Here is a 15697-nt window from a genome sequence, read left to right as displayed (position 1 = left end):
TTCAAAGCTCATTGGTGAGTCTTTGAGCAGGAGAACACTGAGTTTGGTGGTTCTCAGGCTCTCCCTTCCCTCGAGATCACCTGGAAGGCACCGACTGCTAGGCTCCATCCCTTGGAATTTCTTAGTAGGTCTCAGGTAGAGCCTGAGAGTTTGTATCTTGAACACCTTCTTGGATGTGCTGCTGCTGCCAGTCAAGAGACCACACTTTGGGAACCACTGGCTTAGGAGAACAGTGATGAAAACCCTGAGACTGGCTGTGGTGGGAGCAGACGGCGGCGGGTGAGAGGTGAATCACCATCATCCTGCCTTCCCTGGCTCTCCCTGCTGTGGCCACCCAGTCCTGCCCACGTACCTGCCAGCAGCTCTCTGCCCAGCCCAGGCAGGTGATTGAGCCTTGACTGTGGTCCCCAAAGCTTAGCTTGTGCCCGTGCACACCCCTGCCCTTACACTGTCAGTATTTGCAGTCCTATATCTGAAAGTTCTAACAAGGAACACTCTGAGTAAGGTGGCCAGGTCTGAATTTTCTATGTGTATCTCCCGAATGGTTCTTTCTCAGAATAAGAACAGTATGTCTTTTACTTTGTTCATATTTTCTGCTGATGAAATCCCTAATCTAGTTACTTTGGGCGAATAGCCCTGGATAGAGTGGAGAAGGCAGAGGCATGTTATATGCTAATGAAAGAGGAGATGAATGTCACCCACTGATTTAAGAAAGATTGTGTTGATTTTTAACAAAGACAAGGATGCGGCTGAAGGCAGAGTCCATTTCTCTCACCTAAGACCTTTGTTACCCCGTTAGTCAAGTCCTTTTATGATACGAATGTGAAGCCAACTATAAAATGAAGCAGCTGTATGGCCTGCTTGGTATCCTGGAGCACCAAGAAAAGAGAAGAAGTAATCTGCCATGATTCGAGTCGTAGGGAAAAGTTAAACTACCCAGATAGCTGTGAGTGACAAAGCTCCTGGGTTCTGAGCTTTGGCCGGAAACTTAAGAAGATGAGGGTGCCATTTGGTGAGGAAGGTGGTGGGTTCTATTTTCATCATTGGATTCAGGCTGGGACAGAGAGCATGTGAGAGTTCATATTCCAGCAGAGAAGAGGGTGATCTTTTCAGTATGAGAGCCAGTTTGCACAGGTGGCTATGAATATGACCCCAAGAGACCCGAGAATACGAAAAGGGTAACTCAGGTGAGGTGAAGGTGGACAAGCCGCAGAGAGGATCTGGAGCTGAGAGAAACCCAAGCCGAAAACCAGGACACCACATAATAAGAAATGAAGGAAGAGGCATTGGTTAGCTATATCACATGAAAGAAGCGGAGTGCAGGAACCAAAAAAGACCTTTGGGCAAGATAAAATCATCTGTAAAAGCATATAGAAATAGCAGTAGTAGCCATCAGCCCCCAAACTCTCAGCATTGCGGGAAGAAGCAGGCTACAGGAAGTGAAGGTAAACAGAACACGTGTCCTGGACCCTGAGTTCAGAACCCTGAACTCTAGTCTCCAAAGATGAGAAGCGGCCTACAGTTAGAAGGGCATGGTGGAGAACAGCAGACAGGCCAGTGGAGAGCAGTGACAGAGGTTCAGGAGAAGGCAGGAGAAGATGACTCCAGGCTTTGAAGAGGGTCAAGGCCCATCTCTGCTGACAACAGGAAGAACACAAAGGTAGTATCAGGTGTAGAGCTGGGAAGAATGAAGACTGTAGACTGTGATCCTGATTTCTACAGCTGGAGAAGTTGGCTGGCTCTGAACACATTGCTTCAGTTACTTGTCATGGATTCTGATGTGCTTTAAAGTGGCATCTGAAAGCTTGGCATTTGGGGCAACTGATCAGGAAACTGCTGCAGGAGCCAAAGACAAATGCCTCCTCTCTTGCTGTAATGGAATTATAGGCTCAGACGCTCAATCAAAGCAATAAGGGAACAAGTTGGAAAACTTACCCTAAACCATATGCGGCACACTGCTTTCTGTAGCAGGCAAAGGTTTAGAAAAGCCCTTTAAACTGAGGGACATTTCTAACCAGTGGCATAATGAGAAAAGGCACGATGTGCACACACTGCTGCTGGCTCTGCAGTGGTACTTTCAGCTGCTGACTGGAGTTTCTGGTGGATGAGGCCCCCACCCTGAACCCATCAGTATCTCTCTTTTTCAGGATAGGATTTTTGGGCCTTGGCCTCATGGGAAGTGGCATCGTCTCCAACTTACTAAAAATGGGTCACACAGTGACTGTCTGGAACCGGACTGCAGAAAAAGTAAGCATTCATGGTGGTGCTTGTCAGGCAGGGTGGGACGGAGCCTTAACCTTGGAGTTGGAGTGACTTAAGGATAGTAATCTTCCTGTTGTGTCTGCTCAGTGTTCTGCATGCATAGACTAGGAAGCCAAGTTCTTAGTTCAGGCAGGTAAAGGTATAGGTATATAAGCTTAGGATGTTTTATGTTTCTAAGATTTTATTTACTTATTTGACAGAGCACAAGCAGGGGAAGTGGCAGAAAGGAGGGAGAAGCAGGCTCCCCTCAGAGCAGGGAGCCCGATATGGGACTCAGTCCCAGGACCCTGGGATCATGACCTAAGCTGAAGGCAAATGCTTAATCAACTGAGCCACCCAGGTGCCCCAGGATGTTTGTTTTTTGTTTTTGTATTTCAACTTTTTATTTAAATTCTAGCTTAGTTAACATAGGTGGCAAAATTGGTTTCAGATGTAGAATTTAGCGATTCATCATTTATATATATTACCCAATGCTCTACACAAGAGTCCTCCTTAATACACATCACCCATTTAGCCCAACCCCTGCCCATTTTCCTCCATCAATTCTTAGTTTGTTCTCTATAATTAAGAGTCTCTAAGCGTAGAATGTTGTTATAAAAAAATAAACATTTAAAAACATACAAAATGAAGTGAAAATTCCTCTTTCCCTGCCATTAACTGAGATAACTTACATTGGGTGTTTTTATCCTCCTTTTTTTCCTGGTGTATGCAAGTATATGTGTGTGTATATTAGTATTTCATCAACAGTGTGTAGAGATAGATTTGCTTCTCCCTTTTTAATGGCTGCAGTGTATCCTGTCATTGAGATTGCAGTAGAGCATTCCACAGTGATGGTGATGTCCAGCATCTGCACTGTCCAGGGTGTAGCCACTAGCCACATGTGGTCCTCAGCACTTGAATCATGACTAGTATAACTGAAGAATTGACTTCTTAATTTTATTTCACTGAAATGTAAATAGTCCCCCGTGGCTACTAGCAACCAGAGTGTTCAGGACAGGCTTAGAAATTCTTTTTTCAAAAAAAAAAAAAAAAAGAAAGAAAGAAAGAAATTCTTTTTTCTTCCTTACTTTATTTATTTATTTTTTTACTTTGAAGTTCTTAACGTAATGTGGTGGTCCACCACTTCAAGGGTCTGTGCATGCCCTGAAATGGAACTCCAAGTCCTAACGTGCACCTTGTAAGGGAGAGAGGCCATGGCTCCTCCCATCAAGTTCCCATCACAGAAAAGGTGAAGCACAGCAGTCTGAGTACAAGAAACTAAAGCTCTATACTCACCAGGAGCACAGGAAGAGATTAAGGAAGGACCAGCCTGTTGGGGGGCAGGCATGGCTGAGCATGTGCTTATGAAGTGACTAGGTGAGCACCCCTTGTGCAGCTAGGTACAGCTGAAAGGAGAGTGGTTGCTGAAGGAGGTGGCAGGGCTCATGGGTTTGAATTAACAGAAATGTCTTGGCAAGATAAAAAAAAAAAAAATTTCATCCTAGTGAAACAAAGGTCTGTTTAAGAGTAATAACAGGGAATTGGTTGATGGGGAAAGGGCACTGAAGACTATGCTAAAGGGCTTGGGCTTCAGCTCCTGAGCATTGAGTACCTAAGGCAGGAGTGAGATCTCCGGTCCCATCAGCAGGATAGGTTGTGATTCAAGGCACAGTAACCAGGAAATACAGACATGTACAGTTGCAGAAGCTGGGAGAGTCAGGTTTCCCTTATAAGTATATTCCCCTTTGATAGAAGTGCCTCTGGTCAGCCTGTATCTTGATTGGAAATCCTATATGTTATATAAACATGGCCATTCTTTCCAAATTAATTTATGGGAAAGCAGAACAAAGCAATTATGAACCTGGGTTTGGAATCAGACCTAAATCCAAGTCACAGCTGTCTTGCTCACCCTCTCCAGCAAGACTGTTTACCTTCCTAAGCCTCAAGAGTTCTCATCTGTAAAATGATGACAGCAAAAACAAAGAGTTTAGAGGCATGTGGGTGGCGCAGTCGGTTAAGCGGCAACTCTTGGTTTCAGTTCAGGTCATGATCTCAGAATCCTGGGATCAAGCCCCACGTCTCTGTGCTCAACATGGAGTCTGCTTAGGACACTCTCTCCCTCTCCCTCTGCCCCTACTGCTCATGCTTGTTCGCTCGCTCTCTCAAATCTTTAAAAAAAAAAAAAAAAAAAGGCAAAAGATTAAATGAGGTGATGTACTTGGCACTGTGCTTATTAGCACATTTAGTAAATGTCATCTTTAAAAAGCCATGTAATGGGTGCCTGGGTGGCTCCATCAATAAAGCACCTGTTTATTGGTTTTGGCTCAGGTCATGATCTCATGGTCATGAGATTAAGCACCACGTCAGGCTCCATGCTGAACATAGACGTTGCTTAAGATTCTCTCTCCCTCTCCCTCTGCGAACCACCCCCTTCCACTCGTTCACTCTGGCACTCTCTCAAGGAAAAAAACAAACATGTAATTCTTTGACAATCCCCATGTAATTTTTTTAGAGAATCTCAGTAGAAAATTATTCCCTGGTTCTTCTGGAATAGTAAATGGGAAACCCATTTGCACTTTTTCAAAAAAAAAAAAAAAAAAAAAGTAATGAGATCTCTCCCAAGCAAAGTTTAAAACCTAAAAGGCTAAGGTGCACATGGACTATGATAAAGGCTCACACCCATTGAGTAGACTGGACAACTAGGACTTCCTCTGATAGAGGTGGCTCCCTGCAAATCAGTGAGATAGGAGAAAGATCAGTAAGTTATATTTAGGACAACTGATTAGAAATTCAAGGAAGGAAGGAAATCAATTAATCAATCAATCAATCGGGGATCCCTGGGTGGCTCAGCGGTTTAGCGCCTGCCTTTAGCCCAGGGCGCGATCCTGGAGTCCCAGGATCAAGTCCCACGTCAGGCTCCCGGCATGGAGCCTGATTCTCCCTCCTCCTGTGTCTCTGCCTCTCTCTCTCTCTCTCTCTCTCTCTATCATAAATAAATAAATCTTTTCAAAAAAAAGAAATTCAAGGAAATACTGATCTCACTTCCTACCACCTACTAAAATAAATTCCCATAGATTGAAAGGTACAAAACTGTAAGTGCTTATGGCACATGTAATAGGGAAAGGATGATATATTGATTTTATTAAACACATTGATAATTCCAAGGTTATAAAAAAATAATAAGCAAAGGTACTACATTTAATAGATTCAGTAATCAAGAGTAATCAAAATACATCAAATAAGATGATGTTGGTTTTGGCTGGTTAAATCATCAAGTAGGACAAAATTTTTATGTTTTTTATGGGTGCTTACTTGTTTTTAAATGATATACTCAGTGCTGGTGATTTGAGGCCTTGCTGATGATGATCATTATAAATTAATGCAGCTCCATTGGAAAGCTATCTGTCTACATTTATTTAGAACTTTAAAACTAGGGATGCCTCAGTAGCTCAGTGGTTGAGCTTCTGCCTTTGGCTCAGGGTGTGATCCTGGGGTCTCAGGATCGAGTCCCTGCAGGGAGCCTGCTTCTCCTTCTGCCTATGTCTCTGCTTCTGTGTGTGTGTGTGTGTGTGTGTGTGTGTGTCTCATGAATAGATAAATAAAATCTTTTAAAAAAAAGAACTTTAAAACTGTTTGGAAACTGTTTTATTCTACTTTCAGAGACCTAAATTTAATACATAAAAGTACTATATGTGAAGTTATTTGTTGGAGTCATTTATAATTAAAAGCAAATAGATATCTAACTGCAAGAGAGCCATTAGGTAAATTCAGGTGTATATCAATGGAATATTATAAATATTATAAGTACTATATTAAACACAAACATTATAAACAATATTTATGAAAGACTACTGTATGGGTGAATGTAAATCACACAATACCAAAGTCAGATACAAAATAGTAGGTTCACATTATTTTAATTACTTTTTTAAACACCCTGGAAAAGGAATTATACTGAAATATTAATGATGTTTTGTTATGAGATGTTCTGGGTAATTTTAATTCTCGAAGAAAATTTAATGCTTTTAGACCCCCAGAACCATGCTGGTAAGGAATGCCAGCTTCCCAGCCCCAGCCCCGCTTCCCCAGCACAGTGTAGATAGCCCAGAACACTGGGCAGGTTTTGCCACAGCCAAGAGAGCACAGAGGGCTGTGAACACATACTGTTTACATCCTGTTCTTTAAACAAGAAACCTTCAGCAGACACTTGTTTTGTGTTTACTGTGAAGTAGAACATCATTCTAGGCACCAGGTATGAAAAAACACAAGACGGTCCTTAAGGAGCCCCATTCACTTCCCTCAGAAAGTCGGACCACCAGCTCTGGTGTCCTGGCTCCTAGCCTCAGCCTCTGGCCTTGAGAGGCCAGCCAGGAGGACTGTGCAGGGTATCTCTGGCCTGGCTGGTATGTTTGTTGTGCACTGCCTACAGCTCACATTAGGATCTGTGACTTTTGCAGTGTGATTTGTTCATCCAGGAGGGGGCCCGCCTAGGAAGAACCCCCGCTGAAGTCGTTTCAACTTGTGACATCACCTTTGCCTGCGTGTCAGATCCAAAGGCAGCCAAGGACGTAAGGATCCCCTCCCTCCCCTCAGTGTCTCAGATTGTGGCCGGGAAAGCTGGCTGGCCTCCCCCCTTGTCCCCTGACCATGAGTGAGTGTCTATAGCATGTTGTATTTCCCATCTGGGCCATCCCCCATTGTGAAAGGTATTTGCATGAATTAAATACAGATGTCCTTTAATTCAGAATAAAGAATGAAAACAAACCCCCTGAGATCTATGCTGACCATCCCTGTGTACTCTTACTTGGTTCATGTGCGAAGATCCTAGGTTGAGCTATGGCTGTATTTGTATCTTTTAAAAGTTCAGGTACAATAGTCATCTTGTTAAACTGGCAACTGATTTGATCCAAGTAAATCTAAAGAAGCCTAAGAAAATACTGAGGTTTTAGTAAAAAGAAGCACACTTCTTTTTTTCAAAGATAAATGGGAACATACTAGAGGTATTATTCTCTTAAGCTTATTTACTTGCTATCCCCTTTCAGCCTTTATATTTAGCTCCTAATCAAGAAATGAGCCAAGAAAGCAACAAGATTTTGACCTTAGGTCTCAGGGGCCCCTGGGTGTCTGGCTGGGAGCCTGGGCTATTGCTTCTCCCTTGTGTCCCTACAGCTGGTGCTGGGCCCCAGTGGTGTGCTGCAAGGGATCCGCCCTGGGAAGTGCTACGTGGACATGTCAACAGTGGATGCTGACACAGTCACCGAGCTGGCCCAGGTAGTGGCCTCGTTCATGCTGGTCCTCCAGCATCCTTGCTGATTATGCCTGAGTGTAGGCAACTTGGTTACTCTAGAAACAAAGCCAGAAGGGGATGAGAAACCTGTAGCCTTGGGACTAGCCTCTCTTTACTCTGCTTTCAAAGCCACAGCTAGTCTGAACAGCCTTGAGAGCTACCCGGCTGGGCTGGACATCAGTTCCTGTATCTGCCAGCCCCACAGTGAGAAGCAGTCCAGACTGCTAGCAGGGCCTTTTTGGTTTAAGCAACCATCTACAGTTGACAATATGCTTCCCCCTGAGCTGCTGGACCCAGTGAGAAGGTAGTGACTTATGGCCCCCGAGTGTTCTAAGAGTGGCTGAAGTCGGGGAAGAGCAGTCTCTGGAGGAGGCGTGGTCCACAGGCCATTGGCATGGTCATGTTTGGTCATTGAAAGAAATCCCAAGTCAGTGGGAATCCATAGGGAGACCCCGCAACTCCGTGTACTGCATGTGATTCAGACATCTGTTTGGGGCCTCGCTGTGAAAGGCCAGGTGTTCCCACTTAGAATCCCTGTGACAAGCAAGGCCTTCAGAAACTATGACTTTCCTTTCCAGGTGATTGTGTCCAGGGGGGGGCGCTTTCTGGAAGCCCCAGTCTCAGGGAATCAGCAGCTGTCTAATGATGGGATGCTGGTGATCTTAGCTGCCGGAGACAGGGGCTTGTATGAGGACTGCAGCAGCTGCTTCCAGGCAATGGGGAAGACCTCCTTCTTTCTAGGTAACATGCCTGCCCACCTCTCGGGCCACTGCAGGCCTGGAGGCTGGGTGGGCCACATCCCCTCTAGACTGCACTGATGACAGCGTCAATCCCGCACGGCCTCTCTGCCTGGGGCCCCCGTGGGAAGGTTTCCTTTGACTTTGCACAGTCAGTGCCTGGAAGGAGGAAGAGCCCGAAGGGTCAGAGCCAGTTCTGTCAGGGGCAGGTGAATGGGGCCTCCCCTGGGTGTAGAGGTGGGTCCGAGCAGGGATGAGGGTGGGCAGAAAGTCCCTGCCCTCAGAATTCTTGGGAAGTGACCATGATTCTCTACTCTGGCCAGGTGAGGTTGGCAACGCAGCCAAGATGATGCTGATCGTGAACATGGTACAGGGAAGCTTCATGGCCACCATTGCTGAAGGGTTAACCCTGGCCCAAGTGACAGGCCAGTCCCAGCAGACACTCTTGGACATCCTCAATCAGGGACAGTTGGCCAGCATTTTCCTGGACCAGAAGTGCCAAAGTGAGTTGCCTTTTGCCTCTCTTCTTGCATTTAAGTTGTGATTAGAACTGTGAAACTGGGTCAGGTAGCTGTCACAGAGCATTCTCTTCTTCAAGGGTTCACTGGGTATTCACTGGGCTAATCAGCCCATGCCCTCTGTCAGAAGGGGTCCAGAGACATGGTGGGTGGGATTTGGGGCCACTGGCTGGGAACCAGTCTCTTCAGTGTCCAGAAGGGAAGAAATGCTAGTTATTGAGCCCTGACAGTATAGCAGATAGTTTCTTAGAGTTCATTTAATTCTTTTGATATGTGGCTTTCCCTCTTTAGATATCCTGCAAGGGAACTTTAAGCCTGATTTCTACCTGAAGTATATTCAGAAGGATCTCCGCTTAGCCATTGCCCTGGGAGATGCTGTCAACCATCCTACTCCTATGGCAGCTGCAGCCAATGAGGTAACTATAAGAGGCCAGGCACCATCTGGCAGCCTTCCCTTTGCTTTTACTATTCCTCCCCTCTTTGCTTTGTGTCTCACCCTTTGAGGTGGAAGCTCAGGTCATTGATTCTAGACAGAAGCATTTAAAAGCATCTATTTCCTTCTGAGCCATGCTTACTTCCCTTGTGATTTCTTTGACCTGTGGCTTAAAAGTGTGTCAGGGAATTGGAGTTGCCCTACCAATCTAATGGTTATTGATTACTAATGTATCTCTGTTGTGGTTAAAAAACATATCCTGGGAGTGCCTGGATAGCTCAGTCAGTGAAGTGTCTACCTTGGACTTGGGTCATGATCACAGGGTTCTGGGATCAAGACCTGAGTTGGGCTCCCTGCTCAGTGGGGAGCCTGCTTCTCCCTCTTCCTCTGCCTGATATTCATGCTTGCTCTCTCTAATGCACGCTCTTCTCTCTTGAGTAAATAAAATATTTTCTTCTTTAACTTTTAAAAATAAAAGTAAATAAAAAACATCCTGTGTGAGATTTTTAACTCTAAATTTATTCGGACTTTCGTTGTGGCCCAGCAGCTGGTCTGTCTTGGTGGATGTGCCATGTGCACTTTGGAAGATTCTGTTCTGCAGTTATTGGGTGCTGTGTTCTGCAGATACCAGTTAGGTCAAGATTGGTAATGTTTTCTCAGATCATCTTTACTGGCCTTTTTCTCTGGTTCTTTCAGTTGCTGAAAGAGGGATACTAAAATCTCCAGCTTTGATTATCTCATGTCTGTTTTTCCTTTTAATTCTATTATCTTTGAAACTCATATGATTGGGTCCTTAGCCATATGTGATGGTCATGTCTTCCTGATAAATTTACCCTTTTATTATTATGAAATATTCCCTCCTAATCTTTGTCTTGAAGCCTATTGCCTGGTTTTACAAGAGCTGCTCCTGTTTCCATGGTATATCTTTTTCCAGTCGTTTACTTTCAACTGTGTCTTTAAATTGTGTCTTTCCTATAGTCTGTCATTGGGGTTGCATTTTTATCCATTCTGACAGTATCTGCCTATTAATTGGAGTGTTTGGTCATTATTATCGTTTGAGTGGCAACAAAATGCCTACATACACTTTTTTAAAACAGTTGGGTTTTGGTGGGGAGAAGTTAATTTGTTTTAATAAGTGTATTTAAGTAATCTGTACACATGACATGGGGCTTGAACTCATGACCCTGAGATCAAGAGTTGCATGTGTAATCTATGGACTGAGCCAGTCAGGGGCAAAACAGTTGTTTAGAAGGTCAGGTTTCTCAGCCTGATAGAAGGGTAGCCTTAAAAAAACAGAGCAACAGCGGTTGGGCGCCTGCCTTTGGCTCAGGGCGTGATCCTGGAGTCCCAGGATCGGGTCCTATGTCGGGCTCCCAGCATGGAGCCTGCTTCTCCCTCTGCCTGTGTCTCTACCTCTCTGTCTCTCTATGTCTTTCATGAATAAATAAATTTTAAAAATTAAAAAAAAAAAAAAGAGCAATACTTCTTTACTGTAGAGTTAAAATAAAAACCATACATATTTTGTGTAAAACACATATACAAAATACATAAATTCATTTATTTTAGAGGCTGTATCTTCCAACAACTGTAAGAGGATAAACATTTTCTTTTTCTTTTTTTTTTTTTTTTTTTTTTGAGGATAAACATTTTCATTCAAGTTAAATAGAAGTCTCGAATGGCTTGTTCCAACTAAGAAGTAAAACCACAGTTCTGCTCTTTTCAGACCTGACTTTTCATGGTGTATAATCTCCTGTCCCTTCCTTGTCTGCAGAGAACTTAACTTCACTTTTTCAGATTGCAGTATAGTTTCAGGATCCTCCTGTTGGTTTTGCCATGGATTCTGTCTTAGCAGTGGACTTCTGTGTATTTTGTATATAAATTTTTTGTTTATTGTCTTTAACTGAAGTTACTTCTGAAGGGTTCTATGCATGTGACTTGTGTTGGCAGCTTTCTCTGTGAGGTGATTTCTAACTTGGCTCTGCCCTGACTCTACAGGATTTGTTGGCTTGAAAACAGACATTTTGGTTAATTTCTCAGTGGAGCGTGGTGCTTTCTGGCCATTTGGAGGATGTGAATTTAGGCTTCTCGTTGGAGTTCAGTGTTCAGGATCTTATGGTTAACTAGTCCAACAACGTTTAGTCTTTGTCTTAAAGTCTATTGATGTGTGATTGGATTTGGAGCTACTGTTTTATCATTTGATTGCTGTTTGTCCCTTCTGGCTTTTGTCTGTCCCTCTTTTTCTATTGTCTTTTGGATTATTTGAATATTTTTTAGCATTTCATTTTATCTATTGTCTTTTTAATAATGCATTGGTTCTCTTTTACCTTTGCTCTGTGGATTGCAATGTGCAAGGATATGCAGTATCCTTAACTCACAGCTTGCTTAGAGTTAATATTATACCTCGTCACATAAAACATAGATCCATTTCCTTCTCCCAGCCTCCCTCCCCCTTTAAGGCAAGGTTTCTCAGCCTGGGCACTATTGGCATTTTGTTGTGGGAACCGTCCTATGCATTGCAGGATATTGAACAGCATCCCTTTCTCCTCTACCCGCTAGAGGCCAGCAGCACCCCCTCAGTTGAGAAGAGGACTGTATACATCGCCACATGTCCCATGGGGCAGAATAATCCCAGGTTAAGAAGCCCTCCATCGTTGGATTTTTTTTTTTTTAATTTTTTTTTTAATTTATTTTGAGAGAGAGCGCTCATGTGCACAAGTCAGGGGAGGGGAGGAGCAGAGGAGAGGGAGAAGGACAAGCAGATTCCACACTGAGCGCGGAGCCCAAATGGGGCCTGATCCCGCGACCCTGAGATCATGACCTGAGCCAAAATCAAGAGTCTAACACTCTGAGTCACTGACTGAATCAGCCAGGTGCCCCAAGAGAAAACCCTGTTTTAGGGTACAGATATCCTGTGTGTTACATCTGCCTTTGTTTCAAACCTACCAGTCAATGTTAGAATGTTTTAAATAGTCGTGTGTATTTTTTTTAATTGAGAGAAAAATTAATTTTATATTTCTCTAATTTACCATTTCCACTGTTCTCCATTCTTTTCTGAAAATTTGAATTTCTCTCTGGTATTTTTTTCCTTTCAGCTAGAAGAACATTCCCTATAATGCAGGTCTGCTGGCAACGATTAGTTTTCTTTTCTCTGAAAAGGTCTTTATTTAGCCTTCATTTTGAGTTGACAACTACACTTAAGCTGTAATGGACACTCCATTATGGAGGCTTCAACAGCTGACTGTGTGGAAGGAACCTTGTGTTCAGCTGCATTTCCTCAGTGGGCCTGGACACCACACTGCCCTTGTTGAATGGCTTTCTAATTCTCTTCACACTCATTCACAATATTCACCTAGTGGCTCTGGAGTGGCTGTCGGCTGCCAAGCACATTCTAGGCTCTGGGGACATGTGGAGGGACAACTTGTTCCCTTCCTTTTGGAGCTGACACTTTAATGGAAGGAAGCACAAGATAAGCAGATAGATATTTAAACAATCTCTGAAGGTCAGAATTATGAATAAAATAGAGTAAGAAAAGGTGACGAGGATAAAGTGGTATAGCCACTGCTTCAGATAGCTGGTCAGGGAAGGCCTGGGAGCTGACTGGGAAGGAGCCAGCCATGTGGAGGAAAAGGCCTCCCCTGCAGAGGGAACAGCACGCATAACCATCTAAAGAAAAACACAGGAAGACCCTAGAGGCAGGAGGGGCATGATTATAATTACTAACAATGCTCCAAGCCCTTAACCTGTTTCATTCCATTTGATCTTCCTGATAAACTTGTTACTCCATGACATCAAGGAGTAGTGGTGGAGACAGAAACTGAGGCACTTGGCTCAGGATTGGGGGGAGGGGGGGGGCGCGGTGGCCAGGAGTTGCACCCAGACAGCCTGGACTCCAGAGTCTGCCTGCCTGACCACATCTAGAACTACCTCCAAGAAGCAGATTGTGTCTTTAAGTCAGCTCTGTGGCCAGAGACTGAGCCCATCATCTCCTTTTTTTCCAGGTATACAAAAGAGCCAAGGCACTGGACCAGTCTGACAACGACATGTCTGCGGTGTACCGAGCCTATATACACTAAGCCCTCAATACCCTACCCCTGCCCCCCAATCTTCCCTCTGACCCCTCCTCCTCACATGAGGTTGGGGTTCTGGGACTTAATCTGGACCAGTCCACCTGTCTCCATCTCCTTTTATACAGACTTTGAGACTTGCCATCAGCACAGCACACAGCGTCACTCCTCCCCTGGAGGTCCTGGGGAGGGGAGGGGTGTCAGCAGGATTGGCCTTTGGGAAAGCTCTTGAGCTGGGCACTGGCCCCGGACTAGGTGGCTGTGTGTTCACACACACACACACACACACACACACCACACCCTCTACACACCACACACTGGCTCTTGCCCCAGGATAGAAGCTGCCCAGAAACTGCTGCCTGGCTTTTTTTTTTTTTTTCCTTCTGAGCTTGTCTTATCTCAGACGCTTTCCAGTCGAGGAACTAGAATCAACAGTCAGAACTGGAAGCCTTTCCACTGCTTCCTTCCCTCAGAGCAAAGAGGCTGTGGTTATGTCCACATCCCCTGCGCGAGAGAGAGGCTCTGGGCCAAGATGAGCCAGCACCGACTCCAAACAGGGTCCTCGTGGGCCCTCCAACCTCAGGTGACCAGCTGATGAGGACTGTCATGTTTAAGCTACCAGTGTGCAACCAACTCCATAAATGCCTTTGTGAACTGAAAAGAAATTGGCAAAGTTGAGAAACACAGGGCTCTGGCTCTCTGGGGAGAGCAGCAAATTGCCAGCATGTTAGGTGAGCCTCACAGAATCCTGTTCTCACCACTGTTGAGCGCCTGTCCCAGAAGTCACCGTCACTGCAGAGCCTTGGGCTGGGATCAGACTTCCTTGCTTTGGTGGAGGTGGAGCTCACTCCTCACCAGGCTCTTTTAGTATTTGGATTTGCATTCCAGCCCTTGGGAAGGGGATCCTGAGGGCCACCAGGGAGGAGTGAAGAGGGAGGAGAGTGGGGTTCCTTCCTGTTTCCCGTTATGCTGCAGACTTCCACCTGGTTCTGAAGAGCCACTCTGACTGGATCCCTTCACAGCAGTCCCACTCTCTCCAGCCTGCTCCTGTACATGTTCCCCACCTGCCCACCTCTTCATTCTCCCTTGCTCCTCCTCTTCTCATGGAGACAGTGTTTCTTTCTGTCTGTCCTTTGGCCCAGACCCAGCCTGACCAACTGATGGCCAGCTCTTGAAACCGGAACGAGTGTCTTCACTTCAACCAGAAGCATGGTCTTCGATGCTTCCAGAGCCCCAGGGTCTTTCGGGAGGGAAGAGAACTGGGCCTGACCCAATCTGAACTATCTGACCCTAGAAGGTTGGAGCTAAGACGTCCTTGAGACCCTAACATTTCTCCTTGGATAGGGGACCAGACCGGCTTCAAATGTGGCATAAAAACAAGGAGAAGTCACTTGAAGGATGTCAACGTTTTCTCCCTCGTCCATGGGTTGCATTTTCCAAAGTCACGCTTTGCAGGTCAGCATTTCTAGTGAATATACAGAATGAGACCACACTGGTGTGGGCCTCTCCCCCTCACAACCATGGCCCTTTCCCACTGATCAGAAATCCAGGCTAGGGGGAGGGCAGGGAAGATGCCTGCAGGTTTTTGGCATAACTTCACTGGGATTTGGAATTCTTTTCTGTCTGAACACAAAGCCTGTTCTAGTCCTAGCTGGACACTGGGGGGGTGGGGGGTGGGGGAGATGCTGTAATGAAACTGGTTAGTCAATGTTGTCTTAATATTGTTGACAATTCTGTAAAGTTTCTTTTTATGAGTATTTCTGTTTAAGCTATTTCACCTTTGTTTTGAAATCCTTCCCTTTTAGGAGAAAATGTGACACTTGTGAAAAAGCTTGTAAGAAAGCCCCTGTTCCGCGAACCTTTTTTTTTTTCCTTTAAACCTTTAAATGACAAAAATCTTCTAGGTAATTAAGGTTGTGAATTTTTATTTTTGCTTTGTTTTTAATGAACATTTGTCTTTCAGAATAGGATTGTGTGATGTTTAAATGGCAAAAAAAAAAAAATGATTTTGTGCAATTAACAAAAAGCTACTGCAAGCAAAATAAAACGTTTCTTGGTAACACAACTGTGACTGACTACCTGGGCAGTGAGCACCGCCTGCGCCCAGACTCGAGCGCCGTGTGGGGGGGCCGCGCTGGGACTGCCGGCAGGCGCGCGGAGGGCGGGGCCGGGCGGGGACAGGCTGCCCCGCCGGCCAATCGCCAGGGGCGATGAAAGCCGGGCACCCCGCCGGCCAATCAGTGAGCGCGAGCGGAGCAGGGCGCCCTATCAGAGCCAGGGAGGGGCGGGACAAGCGGCCGCCGCCCGCGTCGGAGAGCTGAGGTGGATGCGGCGCCCCTCGCACAGCTCGGAGGCGGGTGGCGGCGACGGCCCCACGCCGCAGGCAGCTTGACCCTGGGCGGCCGCTCGGCCGGTCG

At 45.5% G+C, this 15697-nt stretch overlaps 1 protein-coding gene across 6 annotated transcripts in view; it reads left to right on the top strand.

Moving 5' to 3' along the window:
* The window catches only part of GLYR1 (glyoxylate reductase 1 homolog), a 35322-nt gene extending 19977 nt beyond the window's left edge, over positions 1 to 15345 (top strand). For 2 of the 6 annotated variants that reach the window (XM_072835648.1, XM_072835645.1), the window contains 7 exons: positions 2148 to 2247; positions 6717 to 6809; positions 7411 to 7512; positions 8107 to 8269; positions 8589 to 8768; positions 9075 to 9199; positions 13215 to 15345. In XM_072835648.1, coding sequence (XP_072691749.1) covers positions 2148 to 2247; positions 6717 to 6809; positions 7411 to 7512; positions 8107 to 8269; positions 8589 to 8768; positions 9075 to 9199; positions 13215 to 13289 — 838 coding nt within the window. In that variant the 3' untranslated portion in view covers positions 13290 to 15345. Of the gene's footprint in view, positions 1 to 2147; positions 2248 to 6698; positions 6812 to 7410; positions 7513 to 8106; positions 8270 to 8588; positions 8769 to 9074; positions 9200 to 13214 lie in introns of all 6 variants that reach the window. The other 4 variants (XM_072835647.1, XM_072835643.1, XM_072835646.1 and 1 more) reach the window with 3 other exon arrangements.
* Positions 15346 to 15697: the final 352 nt, after the last annotated feature.

The sequence above is a fragment of the Canis lupus genome, chromosome 8 (assembly GCF_048164855.1).
Source record: "Canis lupus baileyi chromosome 8, mCanLup2.hap1, whole genome shotgun sequence".
NCBI lineage: Eukaryota > Metazoa > Chordata > Mammalia > Carnivora > Canidae > Canis > Canis lupus.
Note: the sequence above shows the minus strand (reverse complement) of the source record. Positions and strands in the feature narration are given on the sequence as shown.